The sequence below is a fragment of the Coregonus lavaretus genome (genome assembly GCF_964263955.1).
Source record: "Coregonus lavaretus genome assembly, contig: HAP1_SCAFFOLD_627, whole genome shotgun sequence".
Classification (NCBI taxonomy): Eukaryota; Metazoa; Chordata; class Actinopteri; order Salmoniformes; family Salmonidae; genus Coregonus; species Coregonus lavaretus.
Genome location: NW_028163644.1, coordinates 171,888 through 194,699, shown reverse-complemented (window position 1 = coordinate 194,699; position 22,812 = coordinate 171,888). Strand labels below are relative to the sequence as shown.

The following is a 22,812-nucleotide window of genomic DNA, read 5'->3' as shown; positions in this document are numbered from 1 at the left end:
GGATGGCGATCGTACACCTTCCACCTCCATGATAAAAAAATAATTTAATAAGGTTGAGGAAGGAGAGTATGGGGGCTGGTATAGGGTCACGAATCAGGGAGGGACCTGAAACCATGCCTGAACCACCTCTGAATGGTGGAACCTGACATTGTCCCACACAATGACATAGGTGACCCCTTCACCTTGACAGGCCTGCTCAATTTCATTGAGAAACACAATGAGGTGTGCAGCGTGGTAGGATCCAAGTAATGGTCTACGTCCTACCACACCATCTTCAGAGATAGCTGCTGCACTTGGAAATGTTTCCCCCGCGTTGTCCAGGCACTTGGACGGACGCCCATTGGCAAATAGGGTTCCGCCCACGGCGCCAAGTTTTGGCCAGGTTGAAGCCCGCTTCATCAACAAAGATATACTAGTGATGTTCACAGCAGCATCAAGCACCATCACCCTCTAAAAATATATTTTGGTTAGTTATTTTTACAGTAGAGTTCCATTATGATATTGTGAAGTAGCATGTTCATTAAAAGCAACAGTAATAGAGTATATAGTGCTGTACCTGAACATACTCGGCCCCCAGTTGTTTCTCTCAGAAGGCTCCAGGTCAATGTGTTCCATAGATACCTGGTGCCTCTTCAAAAGGCGGGTGATTGTTGGTAGGCTGATGGATGCCACATTGGCAAAGGTGTCATCATTCTCCTCAATGGCCTGCTTTATTTCAGACAGACGTATGTCATTCCTGGCCCTCACCATTTCCACCACTGCCCACTCCTGCTGGTCGGTCAGCACACGACCACCACCATGGGGTCTTCTGTCAATTCTGAGGGTAGAACATAGTATACTGTAAATAGATCATACTGGAAGAATACTGGAACAAGTTATGTTAATTTACATGCATTACAACATGTAATTTATTGTAAATGTAATGGTAAAGCATAGTGCATATCCTTCATCCTTACCGGTTTTCTTGGAGAAAATGTTCTCATGATCTTATTGACAGTTGATCTTTTCAGATTGGGGTGAACTAATCTGACAGCCTCTGCCATGGTAAGGCCTCTGTTTACCACATGGTCAACGACGATGGCCCTGACTTCATTAGACAAAAGAGTTCCCTGCCGTCTGCCTCCCTCTCTCTGATGTCCACCTCTTTGACCTCTCTGACCTCTTTAATGGGGCCCATCCCTCCTCTCTGATTGGCCCCTTGTCCACAAGCTCTTTGATTTCTTCCTCTCCCTTGCTGTCTATCCTGCTCCATGTTGAAAGAAATGTTCATAAACATCCTTTTATATGGTGACCAATTGTGGTTCCCACTATGTGGAATCAATTAGCAATAATGAGCAGTCATTATGTATGGTTATCATGTATCATACATGTAATCTAGATGTTTATACTTTACAAACACATTTTATTTCTGTAGTTCTCAAAATCCTTATATAGTAGACAAACCAGTTTAAAATCTATAGTTTTACCAAACGGTTAAGTGATTAACCATTAAGCGCAGTTAGACTAAGTGATGGTCAAATGTATTTAAACAAATGAGAAGAGAATCATATGAAAAGTATTGTGAGCATTGCATTGTGAAAGGCATTTACTTTATATGAAAGGTATTTCTAGATGAAACACTGATTAGGTTTGGTGAAAATGTTACTGTGTGGTTTTGTGTTTTGTACTTAGTCAATTGAAAATGTGCTTCAAGTTTTGAAGAAAAAAGTAACAGCCTTTTGACGATCTGTGATGAGTTTTGTTCTAAGAGTTGTGAAATTTTACCATACACTTGTGAAAATAGTACCAAGACAACACTGGGGAACAGGTTGTCTGGAATCCAGTAACAGTGGAAATTGACCCCCTCCTCTCTCTTTGTGAGTTATCAGTGCTCTGTACAGGCAGAAGTTAGTAAGTATGAGACAATCTTTACCGAGCTGATCCGCTCCATTGAGAGAAGGCGCTCTGAGGTGAAGGAGCTGATCAGAGCCCAAGAGAAGGCTCAAGTGAGTCAAGCTGAAGGACTCCTGGAGCAACTGGAGCAGGAGATAGCTGAGCTGAGGAAGAGAAGCACTGAGCTGGAGCAGCTCTCACACACAGAGGATCACATCCATTTCCTCCAGGTAACTAAACTGTCTTGTTACATGTGATATGAAGTTGCATTTTTTAATAGTGACAGAATTCGAAATGTCTCCTTAGCTGAAGACCAAAGAAGAGTTGTCCCTCTGTAAGTGATATTCAAACACCCTCTCAAAGACAACATACATGTAATTTATTTTCCTTATTGGGTTTTGTTGTTCATCAGTCAGACGTCCTCCAGCTGACATTGGATCTGAATACAGCTCATCCAGAACTCGGCCTGTCTGAGGGAAACTGGAAGGTGACAGCCACTGATAAAGCTCAGCCCTATCCTGAGTACTGGAGACAGGTGCTGTGTAGAGAGGGCCTGTCTGGAGTCTGCTACTGGGAGGTAGAGTGGAGCGGTGGATGGGTTGAAATAGTAGTGTCATATAGAGGGATCATCAGGAAAGGAAAGGTCCCAGAGTCTACATTTCTAGGTAACAGTCAGTCCTGGACTTTGGAGTGCTATCCCCCCCATTGTAGGTTTTGGCCCAATGCTAATAAAACAGAAATATCTGTCCCCTGGTCCTCCATAGTAGGAGTGAACCAGGACCACAGGGCAGGAACTCTGTCCTTCTACAGCGTCTCTGACACAATGACCCTCCTCCACAGAGTCCAGACCACATTCACTCAGCCCCTCTATCCTGTGTTTGGGATTGGTACAAAATCATATCTCAATAATTACCAGTAGGTACAGATGATTTCAACCATTTCAGACATGTTGATGGAGAGCTTCTGGGTTATTAACAGTCTTCCAGTAGGCCTATGATCTGGTTCAATTCCCCTTTTTTAAAGTTATTGTAAAAATAAAAATAAAAGCCTGGTCCCAGATCTGTTAGTGCTCTTGCTAAACAGATGGCATGATAGCACATACAGACTGACACTCAGGCTTCAGACTTTTACTGTCTACCTGATCACCTCTTGGCTGTTGCAATCCTCTGGAAATGGGTCTCTTTTTCTCTTGATGTAAACTGTAGTACTGGCAAACCAGTCAAATCAGAAACTGGGATCATTGTTGATCCATTTATGATCAGATGAGAATAGTTAAATCACCCATGTACATGTATGAATCCAAACAATTCAGTTGTCTGAATCACTTACTGAATCAATGTGGTCTTTCAAAATAAAAGTCATCATCATGACATTGGAATTGCTCTGTTATTGAATTGATTGACACAATGAATCAGCTATTTCCAGTAATCTATGTACCAATATATATTTAGACAAATAGATGATACATAAAACACTCCCACCACATCCATTTAGACAAATAGACGACACATAATACACCCACACATTATATTGGAGCAGGAAGGAACACAAAGGTTGAAGTCTATGACCGTCTAAACCAGTGGTATTCAAAGTCGGGGTCGCGACTTCTAGTGGGGTCACGGGGGAAACAAAAAATGAAGAGTACAGATTATTGTATGGGACAATATACAAACGTTTTGGAGAAAGTTCATTATTGAGTAAATGTATTTATTCTGATGAATACCGCTGATCTAAACTGACTGTCTAAAACTGACTGTTGAATACCGCTGATCTAAACTGACTGTTTAAAACTGACTGTTGAATACCGCTGATCTAAACTGACTGTCTAAAACTGACTGTTGAATACCGCTGATCTAAACTGACTGTCTAAAACTGACAGTCAATTAAATGAATACACAGTACATACAATATATATATACAAAAGTATGTGGACACCCCTTCAAATTAGTGGATTTGGCTATTTCAGCCACACCCGTTGCTGACAGGTGTATAAAATCGAGCAGACAGCCATGCAATCCCCATAGACTAGATTTGATTTATTAGGATCCCCATTAGCCGACGCCAATGGCAACAGCTAGTTTTACTGGGGTCCGACATATAACAAAAAATACATTACAGACAAAATACTTTACAATTTACATACATTTAAAAACATTAACATGTAGTGTGTGTGTGTGCATCTATCAGTTACACATACATGTCAGTACATACACACAACAAGTAGGTCACATGGGGGAGAGGCGTTGTGCCGTGAGGTGTTGCTTTATTTGTTTTTTATATAATATAATATGCCATTTAGCAGACGCTTTTATCCAAAGCGACTTACAGTCATGTATGCATACATTTTTACGTATGGGTGGTCCCGGGGATCAAACCCACTACCCTGGCGTTACAAGCGCCATGCTCGACCAGCTGAGCTACAGAGGACCACAGTTTGCTGTTCACTTGCACTATATAAGATGGAAGGGAGTTCCATGCTATCATGGGTGGCTCTGTATCCTGTAATACTGCACGTTTCCTTGAATTTGTCATGGACCTGGGGACTGTGAAAAGACCCCTGGTGGCATGTCTGGTGGGATAAGTGTGTGTCTGTATACTGTAATACTGTACGTTTCCTTGAATTTGTCATGGACCTGGGGACTGTGAAAAGACCCCTGGTGGCATGTCTGGTGGGATAAGTGTGTGTGTTAGTGAAGTGTGTGTGTGTCACTGAATTTCCAACACATTAATGTTTCTTATAAAAACAAGGTGACATAGTCAGTCTTTACTCAATTACTCAAGACTGGGATGGATACTATTAATATCAGCTCTCTGATTACAATGAAGAGCAAGACGTGTTGCTCTGTTCTGGGCCAGCTGCAGCTTAACTAGGTCTTTCTTTGCAGCACTTGACCATTATGACTGGACAATATTTCGCAACAAAGCCTCCTTCACTCATGCTGCCAAACATGCCCTCGTAAAACTGACTATCCTACCGATCCTTGACTTCGGCGATGTCATTTACAAAATAGCCTCCAACACTCTACTCAGCAAATTGGATGTAGTCTATCACAGTGCCATCCGTTTTGTCTCCAAAGCCCCATACACTACCCACCACTGTGACCTGTACGCTCTTGTTGGCTGGTCCTCACTACATGTTCGTCGTCAAACCCACTGGCTCCAGGCCATCTATAAATCACTGCTAGGCAAATCCCCGCCTTATCTTAGCTCATTGGTCACCATAGCAGCACCCACCCGTAGTCTGCGCTCCAGCAGGTATATCTCACTGGTCATTCCCAAAGCCAACACCTCCTTTGGCCGCCATTCCTTCCAGTTCTCTGCTGCCAATGACTGGAACGAATTGCAAAAATCTCTGAAGCTGGAGACTCTTATCTCCCTCAATAACTTTAAGCATCAGTTGTCAGAGCACCTTACCGATCACTGCACCTGTACACAGCCCATCTGAAATTAGCCCACCCAACTACCTCATCCCTATATTGTTATTTATTTTGCTCTTTTGCACCCCAGTATCTCTATTTGCACATAATCTCTTGCACATCTAGCATTCCAGTGTTAATACTATTGTAATTATTTTGCATTATAGCCTATTTATTGCCTTACCTCCATAACTTGCTACATTTGCACACACTGTATATATATTTTCTGTTGTATTTTTGACTTTATGTTTTTTACCCCATATGTAACTCTGTGTTGTTTTTATTGCACTGCTTTGCTTTATCTTGGCCAGGTTGCAGTTGTAAATGAGAACCTGTTCTCAACTGGCTTACCTGGTTAAATAAAGGTGAAATAAAAAATAAATAAAAAATAATCAAGATAAGACAAAACTAGAGCCTGCAGGTCTTGCTTTGTGCAGTGTGGTGTCAAAAAAGCAGAGCATCTCTTTATTACGGACAGACCTGTCCCCATCTTTACAACCATTGAATCTATATGTTTTGACCATGACAGTTTACAATCTAAGGTAACGCCAAGTAATTTAGTCTCCTCAACCTGTTGAACAGCCACACAATTCATTATCAGATTCAGCTGAGGTCTAGAACTTAGTGAGTGATTTGTACCAAATACAATGCTCTTAGTTTTAGAAATGTTCAGGACCAGTTTATTACTGACCACCCATTCCAAAACAGACTGCAACTCTTTGTTAAGGGTTTCAGTGACTTCATTAGCTGTGGTTTCTGATGTGTATATGGTTGAATCATCAGCATACATGGACACACATGCTTTGTGTAATGCCAGTGGAAGGTCACTGGTAAAAATTGAAAAGAGTACAGGGCCATGAGACAAACATTGGCAGTAGAATGGCCTTACTAAAATGCTCAATGACTTTCAACGTGGCACCGTCATAGGATGCCACCTTTCTAACAAGTCAGTTTGTCAAATTTCTGCCCTGCTAGAGCTGCCCCGGTCAACTGTAAGTGCTGTTATTCTGAAGTGGAAACGTCTAGGAGCAACAACGGCTCAGCCGCAAAGTGGTAGGCCACACAAGCTCACACAATGGGACCACTGAGTGCTGAAGCGCGTAGCACTTAAAAATCGTCTGTCCTCGGTTGCAACACTCACTACCGAGTTCCAAACTCCCTCTGGAAGCAGTGTCAGCACAAGAACTGTTCGTCAGGAGTTTCATGAAATGGGATCCGTGGACGAGCAGCCGCACACAAGCCTAAGATCACCATGCGCAATGCCAAGCTTCGGCTGGTAGTGTAAAGCTCACCGCTATTGGTCTCTGGAGCAGTGGAAACGTGTGATGAATCACACTTCACCATCTGGCAGGCCGACTGACGAATCTGAATTTGGCGGATGCAAGGAAAACCTACTTGCCCCAATGCATAGTGCTAACTATTACGTTTTGTGGAGGAGGAATAATGGTCTGGGGCTGTTTTTCATGGTTTGGGCTAGACTCCTTAGTTCCAGTGAAGGGAAATCTTAACGCTACAGCATACAATGACATTCTAGATGATTCTGTGCTTCCAACTTTGTGGCAACAGTTTGGGGATGGCCTTATTTGTTTCAACATGACAATGCCCCCATGCACAAAGCGAGGTCCATAGAGAAATGGTTTGCCGAGATCGGTGTGGAAGAACTTGACTGGCCTGCACAGAGCCCTGACCTCAACCCCATCGAACACCTTTGTGATGAATAAGAACGCCAACTGCGAGCCAGGCCTAATCGCCCAACATCAGTGCCCGACCTCACTAATGCTCTTGTGGCTGAATGGAAGCAAGTCCCCGCAGCAATGTTCCAACATCTAGTGGAAAGCCTTCCTAGAAGAGTGGAGGCTGTTATAGCAGCAAAGGGGGGACCAACTCCATATTAATGCCCATGATTTTGGAATGAGATGTTCGATGATTAGGTGTCCACATGCATTTGTCCAGCGCTACAGGGGACTAAGGTAGTGTAGAGGTCACAACACTGTTTCTATGGAGACTGTTGTGGAGGAGCGTTCCATGGTGTCGTAGAATCACAGGCAGGTCTTGTACTGCAGGAGTTTCTCTGCCAGAAGGCTGCTTCCTACTCCTCTACTCTGCACCACACTCAGGTCTAGGTTCCTGGGACACAGGGGAGGAGAGACTGCTAGGGTGGATCTGTCTCAATACTGTCACCTGCCTCAATACTGTCACCTGTCTCAGTACTGTCAACTGTCTCAATATTGTCACCTGTCTCAGTACTGTCACCTGTCTCAATACTGTCACCTGTCTCAGTACTGTCACCTGTCTCAATACTGTAATCTGTCTCCACACTGTCACCTGTCTCAATACTGTCACCTGTCTCAATACTGTCACTTGTCTCAATACTGTCACCTGTCTCATCTGCACAGACTATATTGAAACTTTGTTCAGGTCACCTCAAGGGGTCAAGGAAATTCTCAAATTTGTTTGACTCAAAATGTTGAAGTCCAAGACTGAAAGAACTCTAATGGCTTCCTCTCCTCCTCATGTCCTTTGCCTCATCTACAGTGACTATATTGATACATGAGAGGTTCTCATACTGGACCTGGAAGATATCCACCAGAACACCAGAGTGTTTATGGTCATCAACATGGCTAAGAAGAAGAAGAAATGCTCCAGATTCCCTTCATGCAGTGTGTTTGGGTAGAAGTTACCTGTAGTTGGACAGGAGAACAGTGCTATCAGTGGCCATAGGACTGAATCACCATAATGCAGACAGAACCCCATCAACCATTCCAACATGAATGGATGTTCCTCTTCAGTTTCTATGGTTACGATGATGCATCTGTTAGTGAAGCCTTTACCTCCAGAGAGTAGGTAGACCAGCTGGATGATGAGGGCTCCCAGGAAACAGCTCCCTCTGTAGGACAGGGGGAGGAAGTGCAGGGAGATGCCTCTGATATGACTGGGTGTCAGGTGGAAGGAGATCACAGAGCCTGGAACAGAGAAGAGAGGAAGACTGGGAAGAGAAAGAAGCATTCATTTGGTTCAAACGTCTCTTGTCTGTCTCTAATACACCAGTAGGGGGCATCCTAACCCTAGCTTCCAGAGTTCAGAATACTATCCTCCGTGTTGGCAGTTGGTTCCAAAACTCCACATTCTAACTTCATCCTAACTACATATGGTGTCCATTGACATTCGAAATCTCAAACCCAGTTTGTCTCTGTGTACGAACAATGTAGCAGCAATAGTTGTGTCAGAAATACGTGCTCAGCCAGCCCCAGTAGGATGTACTGGGGGAGCCAGCTGGAAGCAGGCCATGGAGGACACCTGGAGCACCTTCCCTGACAGGGCCTGCTCCGTCAGAGGATAGCCCTTCCTGTGGACCTCAGACAGGCCCGCTACCAGGACAGACTGGGCCGCACACGCATGACCCAGCACTGAGAGAGGAGAGGAGGGAGGGGACAGGGAGAGAAACAGAGAGAGAGAGGGAGAGGGAGAGACATTAACATTGACTGGTTCATTGATGAGGATGGTATTTGTGTGTGTGTGTGTGTCTGTGTGTGTGTGTCTGTGTGTGTGTGTCGTGTATGTGTCTGTGTCTGTGTGTGTCTGTGTGTGTGTGTGTCTCTGTCTGTGTGTGTGTGTCTGTGTGTCTGTTTGTCTGTCTGTCTGCCCGTGTGTGTGTCTGTGTGTGTCTGTGTGTGTGTGCCGTGTGTGTGTCTCTGTCTGTGTGTGTGTGTGTGTCTGTGTGTGTCTGTGTGTGTGTGCTTACTGATGACTCTGTCGGGGGAGAAGGGTGTTGTGATCTCCACATGAATCTAGGTAGCCATAACCAAATCAGCTAGTCACTGAGAGACGATATATCAACACAGAGATGGGCAAAATATACTGTACATCAAAAATGGATCTTGTTAAAAATACCAGATACTCTAAAGACTAATGTATCAAACTTAAATACAAAATACTTTTGTAGTTGTATGTAGATAAAATACAAATACATACAGGGAAATACATTTGCTAGTACACACCTTCACTACAACAACATTCTCAGTGACGGAAGAAAACAGCTTTTAACTTTCTATGACTGTGATATGAGATTGTTTATCTAAATTAGTTGAATGTACTGATGGTAAGTCTCTGGATATGAGTCTCTGCTAAATGACTAAAATGACAATGTAAAAATGAACAATTGCAAATCACACTGGGTATTATTATTGGCCTTCTTTTGGGTGCAGAGCTCATTATTTTAATACCCAGCATATTTTTCAAGTGTTCTTTTTACATGTATATTTAGTTCATTTAGCAGACGCTCTTATCACACCATAGTGCTATCAGACTTCTGATACCAATGCAGGGTGAAAGCGGGGCCACAAGATGTCAACCGCTATAAAAAAATGGTATAGAAAAGTATTTTGTATTTTCAAAATACATTGGAGTGTAGTTCATCCCAGCATAATTCAAATGACTAAATACTCAGAAGTAATTAATATATGTATTTCAAATGCATGTAACATAAATACAAACTATCTCTGCCGACTACCAGAAAATCTCTCACACTTCCTTATCAAAGAAACCACACCCCCTCTACATACAGAGTACACATTTTAGTCATTTACTAGTCACTTTATCAAACCATAGTGCCATCAGACTTCTGATACCAACGCAGGATGAAAGGGGAACACAAAATGTCCAACCCCTATAAAGAATGGTATAGAAAAATATGTTGTATTTTACAACAACAAAATGTTTTTACAAATTACAGGTCTCAAAAGTATCTTGTTCCAAATACATAGGATTGTAGTTCAGGCCAGTGCAATACAAATGACAAAATAGTCAAAAGTCATTGAAATATGTATTTCAAATACGTATTAACAGAGATACTGCCCATCTCTGTCTCCACATTATCTTCTGTAACATGTTGAAGGGAATGCCTGCTGTTGGAAGCGTACTCCACCCTAAAGCCACTCTCCAATTAGGGCCACATCCTAGTTAAGCAGTACACCTTGCTGCAGTCAACTCTCTATGCCCGTTTGGTGAGCCACCATGCGGCTGCTGGGTCTCCAACCCAGCCACTATCTCAAAGACTATGGACCTCTTGATGAACTCTTTTGATGTAGTTTTGATTGGTATGGTGGCCAAAGACATTTCAGTTATAGTTTTGACTTAAAGCGATACTTCAGGATGTTGTCAATGAAGCCCTATATTTATTTCCCCAGTCAGATGAACTTGTGGATAACATTTGTGGTGACAGAAATTGACTTAGGTACAAGGTAATTCTCAGAAACAGTGACAAAACCTTTTTTCTTGCTATGACAGTGACACTGTATTTTGCTATCTACCTTAGTTGAGCAAGTCACTCTGGATAAGCTAAATGACTCAAATGTAAATGTATATGTGAAAATGAACATAAGAAATTAACTGCAAAGCACACTGGGTATTATTTTTGGCCTTGTTTCGGGGCGGAGCTCTTTTGAATAATACTCAGGATGCTTTGCAATTATTCATTTTTACATTTACATTTTAGTCATTTAGCAGGGCGAATTTCAATTAGTGCCTTCATCTTAAGACAGCTAGGTGAGACAACAATATATTACAATCGTATCAAGTACATTTTCCCTCAAAAAAGTATTTATCAACATTTTCCCATATACATTTATATGTAATTCATTTAGCAGATGTTATTATCACACCATAGTGCTATCAGACTTCTGATACCATTGCAGGGTGAAAGGGGGGGCCACAAGATGTGAACCGCTATAAAAAAAATGCATAGAAAACGATTTAGTATTCTGAAAGTACAAAATACAAAATGCATTGGAGTGTAGTTCAGCCCAGTGTAATTCAAATGACAAAATATTCAGAAGTAATTAAAATATGTATTTCAAACATAAATACTAACCATCTCTGCCTACTACCCAAAACTCTGTCACACTTCCTTATCAAAGAAACCACACCCCCTCTACATACAGAGTACACAGTCAAGTAGGAAGCCCCTCCCTGTCCTCTGGTGTAGAGTTCCATGAAACCGAAAGTAATCTTTGACACTGCCATTGCTTAACCTACGGGAGAGAGCACCAAAATGGCAGAGAATCAGGAACTGTTCTGTTGCTCCATCTGTCTGGATCCACTGAAGGATCCGGTGACTACTGCCTGTGGACACAGCTACTGTATGGGCTGTATTAAAGAAAGCTGGGATCAGGATGATCTGAAAGGTGTCTACAGCTGTCCACAGTGCAGACAGACCTTTACCCCAAGGCCTGTTCTGAAGAGAAACATCGTGCTGGCTGAGGTGGTGGAGAAACTGAAGAAGACAGGACTCCAGGCTGCTCCCCCTCCTGCTCTGTGCTATGCTGGACCTGGAGATGTGGCGTGTGATTTCTGCACTGGGACCAGAAAGCAGAAAGCCCTCATGTCCTGTCTGGCGTGTCTGGCCTCTTACTGTGAGACTCACCTCCAATCTCACTATGAATCTCTTGCTTTGAAGAAGCACAAGCTGGTCAAAGCCACCGCACAACTACAGGAGAAGATCTGCTCTCATCATGACAAACTGCTGGAGGTTTACTGTCGTACCAATCAGCAGTGTATCTGTTATCTGTGTACAATGGATGAACATAAAGGCCATGATACAGTGTCAGCTGCAGCAGAGAGGACTGAGAAACAGGTAAGACCAGAACTACTTGTTGGTTACTGTCTGATAAACAAATAATTAAAGATAGAGTGATTCTCCACAGATGCAGCTGGGGATGAGTCAGCAGAAAGTCCAGCAGAGATTCCAGGAGAGAGAGAAGGACCTGAAGGAGCTCCAACAGGCTGTGGAGTGTCTCAAGGTGAGTATTGTTGACCAGAGGAGACACACCATTTCACTTCTCTACTCCAGTCAGAGAGAGAGGAGGGGGGGGGGGGGGGGGGCCTCTCCAATCCCACGAACCTCACTGTTGGGTACATGCTGTCTGGACTCTTTTCAGAGAATAGACTGCTTAATGTAACCGACGGGATATGAACCAGGTCTACCGCGGTAGAAAGCAACAGCTTGACCGTTACACAAAGAGGACATTCCCTATTGGGCTGAGGGCTGACACTGATTTTGAAATCGCTGGCGGGGCTACTTCATCACATAACCATGAGTAACCATGACTGACTCATGTCCCCTATACATTAACATGGAGCCCTCTCTCTCTCTCTCTCTCTCTCTCTCTCTCTCTCTCTCTCTCTCTCTCTCTCTCTCTCTCTCTCTCTCTCTCTCTCTCTCTCTCTCTCTCTCTCTCTCTCTCTCTCAATTCAATCAATTCAAAGGGCTTCATTGGCATGGGAAACAAAGCAAGTTAAATAGACAATAAACAATCAGAAATGAACAGTAAACATTACACTCACATAAGATTCAAAGGAATAGAGACTTTCAAATGTTATAATTCAAGTGCAAACAGAGTGAGCCATTCGCCAGACTGAGTTCTGGAGGTGAAATGGAAATGAATGAGGGAGAGTTAAGTGAGGTAGAAGGTGTGGTGATGAGCTCAGAACCAGAGCCTGGTATCAATGGACATGATAAAGAAGAATCTGGTGCAGTAGGAGTTACATTGTAGGAAAAAGTGGATCCATACCTTTTGGCAGATCCATTTGTGGTTTCAGGGTGGGTGGGAAAGCAGTTGGGTGCAGTTGAATCAGTGAAGGTAACCTGTAGTGGACTTGTGATATTTGTTGGTGTTTCTTCTGACCAGAGGGAGTGGGCGATCCGTGTCACGCAACTTGGGTCAAAATCTGTTTCTTGCTTTGCTCTTAGGAACAGGGCACCATTGAAAGGAGTGATTTCTGGGGTAATGTTAAGTGTGGAGGTGGAGAAATTCAAGTTGAAGATTCCTGGTGTTTGTGATGCCCGCCGTTTGGTGGGACGCATCCAGTCCTTTTGAGTTTTGAGTCTTTACCCGACAAAGTCAAAGGCCAAAGAGTGATATATGATTCAGTAAAGTTAGCTTCTTAGCATTCATAGCAATGGTTATCGACTGTACCGCAGAAATGGAACGTAAATCACAGAAAATAGATGTTGTTGTGGCAGCTGCAGCGAAGTATTTGGGCATACAAGATTAGACTTCAGAAGAGTTACAGGGTGTGTTGAGTGGTGGTGTCCCGTCCTCCCAGGCCGTTGGCATGGTGCAGGAGCAGATAGGGTCAAAGTAGTGGAATTGGGTAGTGGGTATTTAATGAGTGTAGGGTTAGTTGGAAGGGTGTTTTTCTGTATCATTATAATTTCCCCTTTTCCCATTTTGTATCACAAAGTATAATGGATTTATATTATAGTCCAGTTGGAGGCGGTAATGCAACATATTGGATGCCAACCGCTGTTAAACTCCAAAGAAGAAGAAACGTTATATTATGGCAATGTACAGTGTTGTAACGATGTCTCTGCCTCTCTCATTCCATCACTTTTGCGGTAGTTGGTTGTGTGGGTCTCTGGTTATGAATAGGGTGCTGACAGACAATTGTTGATAGATATTTATAGAGCTCTGATCAGGACGACAATTGATTATGAGTGTATAGTTTATGGAACAGCGGCATGGACAGAATCCAGTATATAGCTTTAAGGATATCTATTGGTGCATTTAAATCAACATCTGTATGTACAGTGGGGGGAAAAAGTATTTAGTCAGCCACCAATTGTGCAAGTTCTCCCACTTAAAAAGATGAGAGAGGCCTGTAATTTTCATCATAGGTACACGTCAACTGTGACAGACAAATTGAGGGAAAACAATCCTGAAAATCACATTGTAGGATTTTTTATGAATTTATTTGCAAATTATGGTGGAAAATAAGTATTTGGTCACCGACAAACAAGCAAGATTTCTGGCTCTCACAGACCTGTAACTTCTTCTTTAAGAGGCTCCTATGTCCTCCACTCGTTTCCTGTATTAATGGCACCTGTTTGAACTTGTTATCAGTATAAAAGACACCTGTCCACAACCTCAAACAGTCACACTCCAAACTCCACTATGGCCAAGACCAATGAGCTGCCAAAGGACACCAGAAACAAAATTGTAGACCTGCACCAGGCTGGGAAGAAATCAACTGTGGGAGCAATTATTAGGAAATGGAAGACATACAAGACCACTGATAATCTCCCTCGATCTGGGGCTCCATGCAAGATCTCACCCCGTGGGGTCAAAATGATCACAAGAACGGTGAGCAAAATTCCCAGAACCACACGGGGGGACCTAGTGAATGACCTGCAGAGAGCTGGGACCAAAGTAACAAAGCCTACCATCAGTAACACACTACGCCGCCAGGGACTCAAATCCTGCAGTGCGAGACGTGTCCCCCTGCTTAAGCCAGTACATGTCCAGGCCCGTCTGAAGTTTGCTAGAGTGCATTTGGATGATCCAGAAGAGGATTGGGAGAATGTCATATGGTCAGATGAAACCAAAATTTAACTTTTTGGTAAAAACTCAACTCGTCGTGTTTGGAGGACAAAGAATGCTGAGTTGCATCCAAAGAACAATGTGATTTTCTGGATTTTTTTTCTAATTTTGTCTGTCATAGTTGACGTGTACCTATGATGAAAATTACAGGCCTCTCTTATCTTTTTAAGTGGGAGAACATGCACAATTGGTGGCTGACTAAATACTTTTTTCCCCCACTGTAGTTGTCCTCCTGTGGGTGGAGGACGTACAACCTGTTAGAATTATAGTATACTCAGATTCTCTGTCTGTATTGAATAGTTTATCATCTGGTAAATCTAATAGGAGTGACTTGCTATTGGAGGTATTCATGTTATTTTGGAGAATTGAGAGAATGGGTGTAGTAGTGAGATTCTGCTGGGTCCCAGCACATTCGGGTGTGGAAGGGAATGAAATTGTAGGCCAGTTAGCTAAAAGAGCTTTGAAACTAGATATATACAAGATTTGAAGGTCAGATTAGGAAGGAAGAGGTGGTGTTTACTAGATTGCGCTTAGGACATTGTACATTGATCTCGTCATTACATCTGGTTGGCAAGCATGGGAAGGGTTTGTGTCTGGGGGGTACGGTCGATGAAACGGTGGAGCATGTGTTGTTATATTGTTGTAAGTATGTTGAAGAGAGGGAAAGATTGAAGTTTAGGGTCATTGAGGTTGGACGGGGTTGGGGGGGGGTTGGAAGGGATTTAGGGGATGGGGGAGGGTCTATTAGAAGTTAGTAGGGATCTTCTTTATTTTCTCAGAAGTACTGAGTTAAGTAGGAGGATTTAGAAATGTTGGAAACCGTGATTGACCACACACTCCAGCACAGTAGGTGGCGGCATGCACCTTTAATGTTGGTTTGTGGAACGCCATTTTATCATAGAAGAAGAAGTTGGTTGTGTGAGAGATTTGTGGTTCGTGAGGAGGGCTACTATTCTTTTTTCTTTTGGTTCTTGCGTATTTTCTAATTTATTTTCTGATGGTGGAGGGTTTGTTTATTGGTTTCCACTGTTTATCGTTTAGAGTTGAGGGGGGAGTAGGGGTAGTTTGTTAGGGCGGCGTGATGGCCTCAACCGAGTGGAGAAGAAACGCTGTCGCTTCGGGTGCGTTCCGGAGAAAGGTGTGGAGGAAGTTTTGCTCATGGTCGGCGAACAGGTTGGAGCGGGACATCTGCACTCTAAATCCAAAATGAACAAGGCGGTGGTTGTGTTTATGAAAAAGGTTTGTCTTGTTGTGAGTGGGTTTTTTTGTGAGGGGTGTGTTGGTGCAGATGTCGCCTCTTTCGACAAGAGTTGTGGTGGCTAATCTGCCTCCGTTTATTGCTTACGAACAGACCGCAAGTAGTTGGTTAGTTTTGGTAAATTTGCAAGTGGTTTTCGTGTGTTCTCGGATGGGTGCCAAGCGGAATCCGTTAAACATGTCTGTTTTCATAGACAAGTGTTTGTTTCTTAACAAACTTCAAGGTTACACAGGGGATGGGTGGAACACAGGGTTTGCTAGCACAGATAGTTTTCGGTGTTTCTAGTGTGGGGATCATCAGTTATAGGCTACAAGCAGCAATATGATTGATAGGTAGGACAGGTATTGAACCCAAATAATCCCTACTCAGATGCGCTAACCTCAATCCTAGTAAACATGCATTATAAAAACCTTCTATATAAAATTATCTCATATTGGGAGTAAATAGCCTCTGAATAGAAAATAAAAAACACTGCATCTTCCAGCCCACCAATAAATTACATAATGCAACCGTCGCGGTTAGCATATTTACCTCAACATGCCCCTCGCTTGCGTGAGAAGGCTGAGTGCTCGATGCTGGTTGATGAATTTGACAATTAATGTACTAGGAAAATAAGTTTTTGTCGACCAGAGGTGACTGAATTAATGTTCAGGCGTATTGATAATCATTATAGTAATGAAGTATAATTTCAAAACATGACCATAAAAACAGGTAATAATAAACATGAATCAACATTATATTACTTCACAGTAATGTGTTAAATGCTTTTTCAGTCCTTCCTCTTGCGTTAGCAGTGTGGAAAGGGACAGTAAAAAGCTCAGGCAGGAGGAGTTTTCCTGTGAGGTGGAGTGGTGGTGTATCCAGGGAGAGAACTAAACTAATCTTCTGAAATGTCATTCATGGTCTTATGCTGCCATCTATTGGAATTATTAAGCAACTGCAGTAGTACTGAATAAAGTGTTTTTCCTTACTAAAGTAGTGATGACACAGAATTGCAAAAAAAATGGCAGGGGTACCAGGAGGGAGGAGAGTAAATTTTTTACATTTTAGTCATTTAGCAGATGCTCTTATCCAGAGCGACTTAAAGTTATTGAGTGCATACATTTTCATACTGTCCCCCCATGGAAAACGAACCCACAACCCTGGCGTTGCAAGCGCCATGCTCTACCAACTGAGCTACACGGTAGTAGTGCATGGCCAAGTGGTGGTGCGCAGGCCGTGGAGAAAGCGGTGGTGTGGAGGGTTGCAGCTGGGCTACATGAGCTGAGGCAGGTTTCTGTAGTAACAGAGACTCCGGTGGGCGAAGGCTTGGTGGGCTCATCCCAGGAAATATTGCCTGTCATTGGGGAAGAGGCTCTGATCAGGGGGGAAGTGCAGGGGGGCAGAGACTGGGGAGGAGGAGGAAGAGGGGGGAGGTGAGTCTGCGGGAGCGGAGGACCAGGCGTCTCGTTTTCAGACGGCTCATTGGGTCCTTAGCTGTCAGCCAGTCAGGCTGAGTGCCCAGTATATACGGTGAGAGAACTTTCTAGGTTCCTGATGGAGACTAAAGGGGAAAAGAAGATTCTGCTAGAGTCTTATTTGATTGATCCTGGAAGGTTTGTAAGGTCAGTACAACACGTGATGAAGAATGAGGGGTTTAGTGTCCTCTCACCCAGGAAGCGGTATAGGCTGAGAAAATGGGTCATGGGTTCTTAAGGGCATGTCTTCAGAATCTGCTTAAATTGATGTTTTTTTCTGGCATGGCGGCTTTATGGGCTTCTCTACTGGTTTCTGATTGTGGTGATTTCCCTCCCACCTCTTATGGAGATTTCACGGTTAGACTTCCTTAACATGAACGGCAGCAGAGACTGGGGGAATAAGTCAAACAAAAACATTAAAATGTCAAAAGAGGTGTGTAAGGGTAGGTTGTTATGTGGTTAGCGCCAAAATCAATTTCCTTGTCTTTGCTTTCCAAAATGTGTCTGCACCTAGTACAGGGCTCAGTTCTCTGTTTCAACAGGGCCCAGGCAGGTATCCTATTGGAAATTCCATGTAAAGCTCTTACAAGATGCCACTTTTTGCTCAAACTTCCAAGGCTTTTGGGAGAGGTGGGGACAGCAGAAGGGGGAGTTTGAGTCTCACAGTCAGTGGTGGGACGTAGGGAAAGCCCAGATTCAGGTTTTCAGTCAGCAGTATACATATTTTTCCTCTTCAGAGGCCAGGAGAGTACTGGGGGAGCTTGAGCGGTTCATAAGTGAGGTGGAGGCTGAGCTGGTGGGGCAAGGTAGGGTGGGGCTACAAGATAATCTATCTGAACTACGCAGGGACCTAGTGGCTTTCATTTCAGAGAAAGCAAAAGGATCACTTGTAAGAGCTAGTTTTTCCATGTTGAGGGAGATGGATGCTCCCAGCTCTTTTGGGTTGGAGAAACAGAGTGGGGAAACCAAGAAAATCCATTGTTTACGTTGGTCTGATGGGCGTGTAACTTCTGTTGTGGGGAGATGAGGGAGCCTGATGGGTGGGTAACTTCTGTTGTTGGGGAGATGAGGGAGCCTGATGGGTGGGTAACTTCTGTTGTGGGGAGATGAGGGAGCCTGATGGGTGGGTAACTTCTCTTGTGGGGAGATGAGGGAGCCTGATGGGTGGGTAACTTCTGTTGTGGGGAGATGAGGGAGCCTGATGGGTGGGTAACTTCTGTTGTGGGGAGATGAGGGAGCCTGATGGGTGGGTAACTTCTGTTGTGGGGGAGATGAGGGAGCCTGATGGGTGGCTAACTTCTGTTGTGGGGAGATGAGGGAGCCTGATGGGTGGGTAACTTCTGTTGTGGGGAGATGAGGGAGCCTGATTGGTGGGTAACTTCTGTTGTGGGGAGATGAGGGAGCCTGATGGGTGGGTAACTTCTGTTGTGGGGAGATGAGGGAACCTGATGGGTGGGTAAGGAGGGACAGGGCTCCTCCGCAGCTTCCAGGGGGGTTGCAGTGGGGCTGTGAGTGGCTCAAGATGCTTGGGGTGTATCTGGGCTCGGAGGGGTGGGGTTCGGAAGAAATGGGAAGGAGTGTCACAAGCGGTGGTGTCAAGGCTGACGAAGTGGAGGTGGTTCATCTCCCAAGGCATCCTCTCTATGGCTTAAATTGGCCATTCTCAACGCCCCCGGTGGTCTGCTTGTGGACCTGCAGCGCAAGTTAGTGAATTTTTTCTGGTCAGGGTGGCAGCGTTCTGACTCAGCAGCACAGAGGCTACTGTACCGTACGGAGGTGGGCTGGAGGGAACCAGCATGTGCTCTGTTGAGGATGGCTGGTGGATTGGGGCTGGATCAGCAGATCTTCATCATGCGGCAGGAGAGACTCAATACAGCAGGGGTCTCAGATTTCTATGCTGCAGTACTGAGGGCTGGAGCAGCCTGAGGAGGGGCCACCACCGTTTCCACCACTGCAAGTGACAGCAGAGACTGGGGACTGGCAGGAGAGTCCGGAGGACTTACTGACTTTTAACACTCTGAGCTTAGTGGGAGTGAAGGGGCATCAGTGGCAGGTGGTTGTGGGGGCTGAGAGCATGGCAGGGTATAGGTGGAGGGGCTCTATAAGCTCCCAGTGCTGGAAAGGTCAGGGGTCGTCCAGTGGAGGGTATTACATGGAGCCCTGGACACCAATAGCTGGTTGGCTCGGGTTGACCTGGGAGTTGGGGAGGGGTGTCCGTTTTCTGCAATGACAGACTGTTCATCATGTTTTTTCTGTGTTGCCAGGGTAATGCCATTACTGTTGACGCCTTAGGGTTGAGTTTGAGTTGTACAAAATGATCAACAGTGTGGAGATGTTTCAGGAGGTATGGGGGCTCAGGGGGGCTGTCTGTACGGCTGGAGAGGAGGGGTTGGATGGACGGTTGGAATGTGCTGCTGGTTGGTGTATTGTACTGTGGTGTTGGGTACTGGATAATGTGATTGTGTGGAGGTTGTGGTGTCACGCAATGTGTTTTTAGGGGTGGGGGTGTTAGTGTAATGAGGATGGCTCATTAAAGTAAGACAAGTCAGTCTCTCTCTCTCTCTTAACAGCGCTCTGCACAGGCAGCAGTGAAGGACAGTGATAAGATCTTTACCGAGCTGATCCGCTCCATTGAGAGAAGGCGCTCTGAGGTGAAGGAGCTGATCAGAGCCCAAGAGAAGGCTCAAGTGAGTCAAGCTGAAGGACTCCTGGAGCAACTGGAGCAGGAGATAGCTGAGCTGAGGAAGAGAAGCACTGAGCTGGAGCAGCTCTCACACACAGAGGATCACATCCATTTCCTCCAGGTAACTCAACTGCCTTGATACAAAAAATGTGATATGAAACTAAAACTCAATGTGAAACTCTCAATCATTTGGTTCTATTCTCTCTCTCTCTCTCCCCCCAGAGTTATCAGTCACTCTCCGGTACCAGTGTATCTTCAGACTTACCCAGCATCGTTGTCCGTCCTCTTCAGTACTTTGGAGATGTGAGTAAGACTGTGTCTGAACTGAGAAAGAAACTAGAAGACATCCTTAAAGGAGAATGGACCAAGATCTCCACTACAGGTGTGTTGAAAATAATAAGAACATCAACTTTAGACCATTGAAAGTTCCCTACTAGTCATATTCATGTGGAATATGGTATGATGATAACATCCCCTCTCTCTGTGAATGTGTTTGTGTGTCTGTAGTGAATATAGTGGAGGTTGTACTGCCTCCAGAGCCCAAGACCAGAGAACAGTTCTTACAATGTGAGTCTCTTTATTCTGAAGTAACTAACAGTCTCTTTTTACTGACACTCCTAACAATCCCTCTAGAAATATATAGCAATAGTAGATCTAATCAAAGACTGGGTATCTATCTGACTCCTCATATTTCTCTGATTTGATCTCTGCTGTGCTCTAATCAAAGACAGGGTAGATACAGTATCTGACTTCACTTATTGTTCTAACTCCCCTCATTGGTCTCTGCTCTGCTCTTCTCCCAGATTCCTGTCAGCTCACACTGGACCCAAACACAGCAGGCACAGACCTCTCTCTGTCTAAAGGGAACAGAAAGGTGACCTATACAGGCCAAGTCCAACCATATCCTGATCATCCAGACAGATTCACAAACAACTTGATGGTTCTGTGTAGAGAGGGTCTGTCTGGACGCTGTTACTGGGAGGTGAAGTGGAGTAGGGTGGGTGTTTATACAGCAGTCTCATATAAAGACATCAGCAGAACAGGGACAGATGGTGCATTTGGAGAGAATGACAAGTCCTGGAGTTTACAGTACTATAGTGGTGGTTATTTGTTCAGACACAATAATGTTGGGAATAAAGTATCAGACCCTCAGTCCTCCAGAGTAGGAGTGTACCTGGATCACAAGGCAGGTACTCTGTCCTTCTACAGTGTCTCTGACACAATGACCCTCCTCCACAGAGTCCAGACCACATTCACTCAGCCCCTCTATCCTGGTTATTTTTTCAATTTTATGTGCACTGGTACTGCTGAGCTGGTTAAACTGTAGTAGGGTCCATATAGATACTAGTCATGCTGGTGTAGTCTGTAGCTGAGCTGGTTAAACTGTAGTAGGGTCCACATAGATACTAGTCATGCTGGTGTAGTCTATAGCTGAGCTGGTTAAACTGTAGTAGAGTCCACATAGATACTAGTCATGCTGGTGTAGTCTATAGCTGAGCTGGTTAAACTGTAGTAGGGTCCACATAGATACTAGTCATGCTGGTGTAGTCTATAGCTGAGCTGGTTAAACTGTAGTAGGGTCCACATAGATACTAGTCATGCTGGTGTAGTCTATAGCTGAGCTGGTTAAACTGTAGTAGGGTCCACATAGATACTAGTCATGCTGGTGTAGTCTATAGCTGAGCTGGTTAAACTGTAGTAGGGTCCACATAGATACTAGTCATGCTGGTGTAGTCTATAGCTGAGCTGGTTAAACTGTAGTAGGGTCCACATAGATACTAGTCATGCTGGTGTAGTCTATAGCTGAGCTGGTTAAACTGTAGTAGCGTCCACATAGATACTAGTCATGCTGGTGTAGTCTATAGCTGAGCTGGTTAAACTGTAGTAGGGTCCACATAGATACTAGTCATGCTGGTGTAGTCTATAGCTGAGCTGGTTAAACTGTAGTAGGGTCCACATAGATACTAGTCATGCTGGTGTAGTCTATAGCTGAGCTGGTTAAACTGTAGTAGGGTCCACATAGATACTAGTCATGCTGGTGTAGTCTATAGCTGAGCTGGTTAAACTGTAGTAGGGTCCACATAGATACTAGTCATGCTGGTGGTGATGGTCCCCAGATGTGATGATTCATTCTGCTCTGTTTTTATGTACAATGATTTGACTGATTTGATCTTCAGAAGATGTTATGAATTACAATTCAATGCATTCATATTTTTTGTAAGTGCAATGTTTTAATCTTATATATTCACATTATTCATGATGTATGCTGTTAATGTATGTTGGTTGTCATTCAGAACCATTGACATGTTTTCTCAATTGGTTCTCTGTCTCAATGTCATTTTCCTCAGTATCATGGAACAGGTAGTGTTACTTACTTGCTAATTGAACTATATGGGCCGGTTTCCCGGACACAGATGAAGCCTAGTCCTAGACTAAAAAGCATGTTCAATGGAGATGTCCGGGAAACCGGCCCTAAGTTTGGCATCTTTTATTCTCCCATACTGCTCAGTCAAGCAACATTAAACCTGTCCAGCAGGTGGTGGTGTTAACCCAACAATAAAAACCCAGCAGATATCTTGACTTGTCACTCAGTATATCAGTAATGTTCAGAATTGTACTTTAATATCATTGGAGAATGATGGTCTTTTTAATCCACTATCCAGAGTCAGGAACAGATGAAGTTAGGTCTGCTACTGTTCAGTTATTAAATATGATTCATGGTGATGGGAAATAAAAAATCCATCTAGTA

The 22,812-nt window shown here is 44.0% G+C and overlaps 1 protein-coding gene and 1 long non-coding RNA gene across 2 annotated transcripts; one reads left to right on the top strand and one right to left on the bottom strand.

Annotated features, from left to right (window-relative positions):
* Positions 1-427: 427 nt before the first annotated feature.
* Positions 428-1,687, bottom strand: LOC311117931. Its single transcript, XR_014611736.1, has 3 exons — positions 957-1,687; positions 557-817; positions 428-450 (listed from the first exon to the last, which is right to left on the bottom strand). It is a non-coding gene; the product is annotated as an uncharacterized lncRNA (long non-coding RNA).
* Positions 1,688-11,300: 9,613 nt separating this feature from the next.
* Positions 11,301-22,812, top strand: LOC311117928 (tripartite motif-containing protein 16-like). Its single transcript, XM_084192822.1, has 6 exons — positions 11,301-11,919; positions 11,990-12,085; positions 19,951-20,184; positions 20,286-20,445; positions 20,571-20,630; positions 20,867-22,812. Exons 1-6 carry the CDS (start codon positions 11,338-11,340, stop codon positions 21,388-21,390), a joined length of 1,656 nt encoding a protein of 551 aa, XP_084048948.1. The 5' UTR covers positions 11,301-11,337; the 3' UTR covers positions 21,391-22,812.